The sequence below is a fragment of the Capsicum annuum genome, chromosome 7 (assembly GCF_002878395.1).
Source record: "Capsicum annuum cultivar UCD-10X-F1 chromosome 7, UCD10Xv1.1, whole genome shotgun sequence".
In the NCBI taxonomy this organism is placed as follows: domain Eukaryota; kingdom Viridiplantae; phylum Streptophyta; class Magnoliopsida; order Solanales; family Solanaceae; genus Capsicum; species Capsicum annuum.
The window spans coordinates 28,411,009-28,420,847 of record NC_061117.1 but is presented as its reverse complement, the minus strand read 5'-3'; the positions used below and the strand labels follow the sequence as shown (position 1 = coordinate 28,420,847).

The 9,839-nt window shown below is 29.4% G+C and overlaps 1 protein-coding gene across 1 annotated transcript; it reads right to left on the bottom strand.

Moving 5' to 3' along the window:
• Positions 1 to 1,709: 1,709 nt before the first annotated feature.
• On the bottom strand, positions 1,710 to 6,043 carry LOC107877760 (umecyanin). Its single transcript, XM_016724467.2, has 2 exons — positions 5,689 to 6,043; positions 1,710 to 2,237 (listed from the first exon to the last, which is right to left on the bottom strand). Exons 1-2 carry the CDS (start codon positions 5,888 to 5,890, stop codon positions 1,870 to 1,872), a joined length of 570 nt encoding a protein of 189 aa, XP_016579953.1. The 5' UTR covers positions 5,891 to 6,043; the 3' UTR covers positions 1,710 to 1,869.
• Positions 6,044 to 9,839: the final 3,796 nt, after the last annotated feature.

Below are 9,839 nucleotides of genomic sequence, written 5' to 3'. Positions count from 1 at the left end.
CACAATAACTCAAAATTAGAGAAATCAATTTCTCAATATAAAGTGATTGATCAATTCACCTTTTCACTTGTTGAAGCTAAAATAGTTAGTTCAACCTCCATAATGAGTTAGCACAATTATAATTTATTTCTTCATTTCAGTAAATAGCACCAAGTTATTTTTTTTTCATTTTACATCACAAACACTTTTAAGTACAACAGGATTTATTTTAATAAAACAAGCCACAATTTTTTTTTAACCAAGTAAATGTATCTGATTTGCTTGTGATAACCTGTTTAAGTACTTTTACACAATTTCAGTCAAGTACAACTAGTCACATATCTCATATTTTATTAGGCTAGTAAACTCCTTTTTTATTTACCATACCACTTTCACATATTATAATCAAAAGAAGTTGCATGACTCATAAAATGTATTTCGCATTTTTTGTTTTTCACCATAATGTGACATGTCAAGGAAAAGTTCATCACATAGTTTAGGTATTTTTCATTCCAAGAATAAAATTTATCTCACCCAAATATTTAATGTCAAATGGATACTCAACATTTTTTATTCTCTCTTTGATAATATGTTAAAGCCAATATTTAATGACATCAAGTTATATATAAATAGTAACATGTGATTTTCCAAGGCTAATTATGCACTTGCATGTAACACTTTTTTTTTACACATTCTCAAAAGTGCAAACAACACATTTTTCATGATGATATTTTTTCACTTTATTAGCCTTCACTATTTTGAGAATTTGAAATACCACTTTATGTTTATGAAGTAGTATCATTTTTATTCATAACAAATACTAGGTAATTTTTTACCTTTTCTCCATAACAAGTAGAAAAGTTTTTACCTTTCATTCCCTTGAGTTGAGCAAATAGAATGATGCTTTACTTGTTATCTCTTGCTTTCCATCTCTTGAAGATATTAGTGATGGTGAGATCCCCATGCATCTTGATATCCGTTGTTTTTCAAACTGTATCAAAATATGAATCTTCTTAAAATTGCTGGTGTAATATACCACAAATTACAATAATTACAGTTGAAAATTTAAAATGAACAAAATGAAGAAAAATTAGATAATACTCTTCTTGGCTGAGGTGCGGATATCTCGCTTTCTTTAAGGAGAATCAAACCCACTACGGCATAATCTACACCGATCCAGCAGTATATCTCGTGACTTGTCCCCTCCAGGATACAATAACCCATCAATGATGTACAACTCAAACAACTCCGGATTAGTTGAAGAGTCCAAAGCTCCACCATAAGAACACCTTCCTTCAACATATATTTACTATCTTTGTATAGTGAATATAGTTAAAGACTTAGAATATTTTCTTTGTCTGAACTCTCTCTTTCACTAATATAATTTAAACACTTATCATTTCTCCTCATGTATCACAATATACTACAACTCATCTCTCTTCATATCTTTTCACTAATGAAGAAGACATCCTTTATATAGGTGTATATTTCTTTCATTTAGTAAATGAAGGAGTAGTGGACATTAAGAGAAAAAAATAATGCCTTAGAAGTTACATAAGTTACTAGACATAAAAAGATAGCTAGTGGATAAATAAATTGTTGGAGGTTATAATAATTTAATGGAACTAAAGACCATTTTTCAGCCACTAATGTTAGTAGCTAAATGCATCATTGTGAATTGCATTTGTAACATCCAACCATTAATCCACCACTAACGCAAGGCAGTAAAGTGTCGTTCAAGTGTGAGGAGTTTCAAGCATATAATTTTCATTAACATTGCCATTAACATCGTTCCAAAGTGATGGCACTTTAAAAAAAAATCAATGTGAAACATATATAACAATATTAAAATGTTTAAAATCCATCACCAAACTAAAAACTCAATCAACACTAAGACAAAAGAACACTTATAACAATACTGGGCACTAGGATAACAAATGAAGCAGTGGCCACCACCCTAGTCGACACGGATCCCAGTGGAGGCGGAGGAGACGACGACTCGCTACCAGGTGTTACCGGAGATGAACCAGGAGAAGGACTGCCAGACGGAGATTGACCGGTAGAAGTGACGTTGATAGCTAATTTTTGGCCTTGGTTGCAATGGATGGTACAAATGAAATAATAATCCCCAGTAGCATCAAGGGTGAATTTTGCTGGACCATCTGTTTTATCATCAATGGGATTAGCAGCATTGCAACTATCAAAAGCATTTTTGTTTACTCTAGTTGCCGTGTGTACTCCACTATTGAAATTGAACTCTGTATCAAATTGACAATTGTACGCATTTAAAAATGACATAAAAAGTCATAAAAAAATCACAAAGTAGTTTTACAACAAAATAATTTTAAAAGTAATTGGATTGTCTATACAGCAATATTTTCAACTAGACATGATAGTGGAATGATCACACCATCAATTTTGATTAAGTAGCCACATAATCAAGAGAATTATAGGTTTAGCTCCAAGTATATTTAGACATGGTAACGCACTAAGCTAGCATCCTATTAGATTAAGTACTTTAATTTGTTTGTTGAATATTTTTGAATATTGGAAGAATTTGTGGATTTTCTTTATTGCTTCCATAGGACATACGACACCTGGAAACGGTTAGAGTGAGTTATGGGTACTCTCACTGTTATTTGGAAATGTTTTGGTAGGCTGCCTACATGAATTTGGATAATTTTTTTCATTAGCTAGTTTTTAAAATTAAGTTATGCTTACGGTATTAGAGTTAGGTCTTTCCGTATTTGGACCCTCATATTATATTTACATGCTCCAATTGAGTCTCAACATGAAGGAAATGTTAAAATAGGGTAGCAGAGTTTCACATGATTGAAAAATTGATTTATGGCAAGCTTATGAACTCGGGCAATATCTCCTTATGAACTAACTTTTGAAGATAAATTGTGCTCAAGTACTACATGTAACATCTTTACATAGTACTAGAATCAAGTCCTCCACATTTTATATAGTCCACACTCTAATTGGACATGAGCGTGAAGCGGGTGTTAGGTTGGTTATAGCCTCATTGATTGGGAAATGGATTGATAGTTTATTTATATGAATTTGGACAGTTTTATGGCCTTATGAGCTAACATTTGAGATTGAATGGCGCATGCTATATATTTTTACATGGTATGAGAGTCAAGTTCTTTCCTGTTCAGGTACTCATATAATATTATCCATGCTCTAGTTGGGTTATAACATGAATTAAGAAGACTTTAAAATGGGTTAAAATCTCAAATTAGTTAGGGAATAAAATGGTGATTCATTTATATAAATTTGGATAATTTTTTTTTTCATGAGCTAGTTATTGGGTTGAGTTAGTGTCCAAGAATATTTTTACATAGTATTATAGTCAAGTCCTCTATTTAAGCTCTCATGTTATATTGTCCACATTCCAATTGAATCTGGACATGAGTATTAGAGCAGATTAGAGTTTTACATTCATCAAAAAATAAAACTATGGTCTGCCCATATGAACTTAGATAATACTTCCTCATGAGCTCCGTGTCTTTATAGGAACTTTGAATATATATATATAAAAGAAGATTTACTTATATATACTGAAGAGTAAAGAAAAATTACTATCAAGTTACTTAAAATATATTTATCAAGAACATTCTAATGATAGAAAATAAAATTTGTAATTTTAATAATAAGACAAACTATTTATTATTAAAGGTTAGAGGTAGATTTAGTAATTTTGGATTCAATTTTAAAGTTTGAAGGTAAAATCTTACCCAAAAACGAAGAAGGAGGCTACCTACTACTACAAATAAAATAACTTAATAATATAAAATTTCTTTGCAAGGATTATAATTGAACTCTAGAAAAGAATATTTTTCTTCCAAGTGCATCATGTCATCACCGTTAGGCTGTTCTAATTTTTTCTGTCTTTCGAGACATTCTTCGTCCACCCAATAATTATACTACTACTAATTAATTAGCTGCTACTACTATTGATAAAAGTACCAATTGGATAAAACATGAATCAACAGTTTTTTATGCATATATAAATAAAACCAAATAAACTTTCTTCCAAAGGAAAAGAGAACTTGTCTTATGCACCGAATGTAATAAGGACAGTTAAACCAGAGAAGGACAGGATCATAAAAATTTATTATAAGAACTTGTAACTTACTGTAAGAAATTATTTTTCTGGATTAAATCTGTGATCTCCTAATCACATGCAGCATCATCGAATTTATGCACCGAATGTGTAAAAAATTTTCCAAAACCAATTATTTACTGTGATTATAGGTAACATTTGATTAGAACTATAATATATATTTATGTGTCACCGTTTGAATTTTGAGAGTCAAACGAGTTTTTCTTTCACCACAATATTTTAAATTGTCAAATGTTGTGACTCGTACTACTTTTTTATGTAAATTTTATTTCAAAAAAAAAATTAAAAATTTCATGTTCAAATTTACAATTAAAATTTAAAAACTTAACTCTCAAAATTCAAACAATTCCACATAAATTAAAACAAACAATAATATAACATCCTATCACTGGTTAAATTAATGCAAGAAAACCCTTATATTGTTAGCATATTACTCTATAATATAAGAGTGAATGGGAGCGCAGCTTAGGGTCGTGTTGCTTGCCGGCCGTTCAGCTGCTTGCTTCGTAATTTTACTGTGTTGAAACAATATCAATGCACTTAATTTGAATTATAATATTTAACAACTTAAACTAAAAAAAAAAAGTGTTATATATTTCAAAAAAATATGTAATAATACTATAGATCACAAGAATTAATAACTTAAAAAATTTAAAATATAAATCATTTGGTTGACTCTCGAAATTATCAGTGCCACTTAAATTGGAATAATTAAAAATATAATTGACTATCAATCACAAAGAAGTTTGGACAAGAAGAGTAGTATGTATTATTTGAAAATTACATAAAAAGTATTATAAATTACAATAGTTAACAACTTAGAATATCTAAATAGAAAAAGATTAATCTGTTATGTTTTAAAAAAAAATACGTAGAAACATACTATAAATAATAATAATTAACAACCTAAAATTATTTAAAGAAATAAAATATTTGGTTGATTCTCGAAATCATATCAGTGTCACTTAAATTGAAAAAGAAAAAAGATATTATAAATCTCAATAATTAAAAACTTAAATTATTTTAAAAATATAATTGACTATCAAAGACACAAAAGTTTAAACAAGCAAAATAACATGTATTATTTGAAAATTACAAAAAATGTATTATAACTTACAACAGTTAATAACTTCCAAATTCTATTTGTATCACATAAATTGAGATAAAAGAATAGCATATATCATGAGCCCTCGACTTCTAGTATAAACAAAAGCATAAACATGAACAGATATACTAACTTGACCTCAGCTAACAAGTGAATACTTAAATTTTGAATATGCACATCTAAACACCTTAATTCGTCGCTATTGTGTCAGTGAATACTTCAACCTACAAAATGATTATCTAAACACCTCCCAAATTTATGTGTCACAACAACATCAAACATCTACAAGACATATAATGGGATGAGTTTGGAATATTTAGTTGTCAATTAAGGTGTCTAGATGTGTACTCTCAAAGTAGAAATGCTTACTTAACAAATGAGGCCAAATTGAAGTGTTTACTCATATGTTATGCCTAAACAAAATCTGAACAATACTAACCATAAAAGCTTCATATACTATATATTTACTTACCTAGAATATCCCCAACAACAAAGGTATGTTGGTCAGCCCAGTTGGAAAAAGTAACAACACCATTGGGAGTTTGCCAACCAAAACTATCTCCAACTGTATATGTTCTTCCTACCGAAACTTTAACAACACAACCAAACACCAAACACACTAATAACAATAATTTGGCACATGATAAACCAAATTTTGTTGCCATAATTTCCATCTCCACTTAATTAACTTGTTTATATGTTCCCAATGGATTTGGTCACCCCAATGTTTAGTTTAATTTGTAAGTTGTACTAGTTCATGTTAGTGTTGTGTTTTGTTGAATAAATAGGGAAGAAGCCAACGGTAATGCCTATTGGAGCAGTTGAGAGTTTTATTCTTTTAAAAAGTATTCAATCAATTTTAAAAAGTCAGATTTGGTTTGTGTAAGGTAAAAATTAATTTTCACGTCAATTGAGATAAGCACCAGAAGTCAATGATATGACCTACGTCGCTTGTAGTGGAGTGGTCCTAATTCTTCCACCTTCATAAGAGGTTTTAGATTCGAGATTGTGAAAATAAAAAAAATCATATTACATAAAAGCAACATATTCATAAATAAATCTTGCAATGTGTGAATCCAAATTTAATCACTTATAATTTGGCTGCTGGAAACCAGATGGGAAACAAAACAAAGTCAATAGTTTGAGGATTAAAAATATTTCTTGGATCATGCCGGTCCTGGAAAATGTTACATTTAACTAGTTTATTTTACTTTTTTTTTTTTTTTGTATTGAATTCTTTGCAGTTAGATTAAACTTTAATAAAATATTCTTGATGTACAAATTCTATTATCCATTTTTTAAATGGGAAAAGGATATGGGGTGATCATTTTTACAAAAAAAAAAATGGACATAATTTGAAAAGGTGGACAAATGTAATATGTCGGTTAAATTTAATTTCTTTTTTTAGCCATTTGGCTCAATTGGACACATGTAGCCTTTATACTCAATTGATACACTTTTATACCAAATTGATAAACTTTTTAAAAAAGAGAAAAGAAATTTTATGCAAGCACATGCAGTCTCTATACTCAATTGGTACTCTTTCATACTACATTAATACACTTTTATACTACATTAATACGCTTTGATACAGTATTGATACACTTTTATATCACATTGATACAGTATATATACCATATAAATACACCTTTTACAGAGAAAATCAGTGCAAGCATATATAGTAATTCGTTATTCGTAAATTTGTTAACTTCACCTAAATTTTTTGTGAAAATTTTTGCAAGCATATACAAAATTTATCAAACCCTGTACCTTTACTGTCCAAACATTTCTTAATTTTTTCGATTAAAAAGCGAGAGTTAGCAGAAAAAAAAATCAAAGTGTCACTATAGTGTTAACTCATATGAAAAGAGATAGAATAATTATGGGTGGACTTGTATTTCATGTTTTTATTTTCATGATCGCATCTAAAAAAATAAATGGGTGGACAAAGTGGACTTTTTTCAGAAAAAATAAACTAACAACATTAAAAAAAATAGTGAAAATCAAACAAAAAAAAAATAGGAAGAAAGAGAACGTAACATGTAAAATAATTGACATTAAAAATTAAACAATAAATAAAGTAAAGACCAAAAAAAAGGGGTAGTAGCAACAAAAAAGCCTAAATGGCTATCTATTGGAATTGCCAAATCAATGGCTATATCAGTGAAAATATTTTGGGCGAGCTGACATTTGTGTCCTTTTTCCTTTTTAAATTACTAGAGGGTATGGCCCGTGCTTGAGCACGGGCCCAATATTTATCGATTAAATGATATATGCATGAAGATACATAATTATAAACAATTGCAATTATCTTGATGCAAAACTATGTTGAACAAACAGTTAAGTTTACGCCAAAGAGCACTTTTCTTATGAAAAAAGTTAAGTATATCTTTTACATCAACAAAAGTGTATAAGAATAGTGCAAAGTTAATTCTATCCACTGCAAAAAAAAATATAATACATCAATTATGTAGGGGAATATTTACAAGAATCATTAGAACTATAGATAAAACATCAAGTTAATCCATAAAGTTGTCTACCTCTAGAGCAAACATCGATTCTCAAATGACTAAGTTGAGCATCTAAAATAATTAAGCACAAGGTGCAACTATGGCAATATAAGCTTTAGACCATACTCTTATATGTAAAAACAATATGCACAATAGATGTATGTTGTCCAGTTAAACAATCTGCAGGCATTGTCTTGAATAGACATTATACTCCCAAAAATATAGCAACTGTTCATATCTTCAAATTCATCAATGATAATATCCTAATTCAACAATTGAGGAGTGTTGCAGGTGAAGCCCCACACTTAGCAGTCATTTTTCTGCATTTTAAAAACTCTATCATAGGAAGGCATAAAGGTACCTTGAAAAAAATATTGTATCAATCAGTCAAGTGAGATAGAACTAAAAGAAGTGCATACATTTTATAAGAAGATAACATAATCTTATCAAGAAATGCGACAATGATGCATTGCTGGAAAAGGAAAATAGAAAAGTCAGCCTCATTCAGTAGGACAACTTTGTTCTTTTTCTCATCCATCAAATACTGCACAAGTAATCAATGTGAAAGTGTCAATTATGTGTCTCCACATGTATTTGAAGCTTCAAGCATTATACAAAATCAAAGTAACTAAACATAGCAACAACAATAACATACTCAGTGTTATCCAACAAAGTGAAATCTGGGGGATAGAATGTACACAAATCATATATTCACCTTAAAGGAGGGTAGAGAGATTGTATCCTATACTTCAATGACTCAAGACGATTTAATATAGCAAAGTCAAAAATAGATATGAAATAAATATAAAGCTTTAAAATAATTAGACAGGTAAAAATGTAAACAACTAAATATACTAATTATACAATTATGAGGACACATGATATTCTTAAAACAGCCTTTAAACTAAGGGAGGTGCCACAAATAAGTGGGGAATCAAATGATATACTATCAACTATAATTTTCGTGCACAAGGCTTAGTACATCAGCTAAAAAGAGACGCAACTATTAATGAAATAAGCTCGTGAACTATAAATTATAATGTTATTAGCTAATTTCAAGCAACAAAAGTTTCATATTTGCTCGAAGATTTTTGGAGACATAAAAGAACAAAATGAGCAAAGGAGTATGAAAATTAGATAATTTTAGAGTCTGCAAATAGTTGCAGTAGCTAAGCACTTCATAACTCAGTAGAAGACCTAAAGATCTTTCTCTATACTGGTGTGTTGATGAAATATTTTCTTTGGCTTAGCCCAACAATGTGTCATTAATAACCCTAGTGAAGTTTTAATACCTGAAAGGTTGAATATTTAAACTTGAACGTAAAGATCGAATAGCCAGGAGATTGTCATATACAGACATATTATGTGAAGTTCACATAGAACTTGTTAGATTCGCTTGAAGATTGTTCATGAATACTTTTGAAGCTCCAAACAAATGTCATATAATTTGGTTAAACTCTGTGTCTACTGAAAAGAGAAATATTTTTATAATGGCAAGCAACTAATAATACAACATTTATAGAAAATATTTCAGTACATGAGAAACAACAACATCTAAAGTAGTTGGAAAATATTCCACAATGATTTAAGAAATGAACAAAAATGACAAAACATTAACATTCCACTAATGAGACACTTAAAAGATAATTACATGTAATTGTCTCATCTAAAAGAAAAATAAGATAGGTTACCTGTTACACCATGTTTTAAAGCAGAACAGTTCAGCACAGTAAGGCTCTCGCTATGTGTAAGATCAAAAAAAGTGAAATTGAAAAAAGAAACGGATCATAAGAATTTATTGTATGCAACCATATCCTACATTTCTTGTAAATCCATTAACTCGTTTTTTCTTTGATAGAAGAATCTTCAAGAACTAAACTTAGACTACCATAATAATAGTATAAATAAAATAATATTTATTCAACTTACATATAATTTTTTTAGTCTCATATCTAATTATCAATTCATTTACTACTTTTAATATCCATAACTCTCATGCTTTTTATATTCATGACTTTCAAATATTTAATTTAAAACTTTAAGATATCTTTTGGTATTCCTCCAATTTATCTATATAAATCATCTTTTTTATTTTGTCAGACCCCCTACCTAA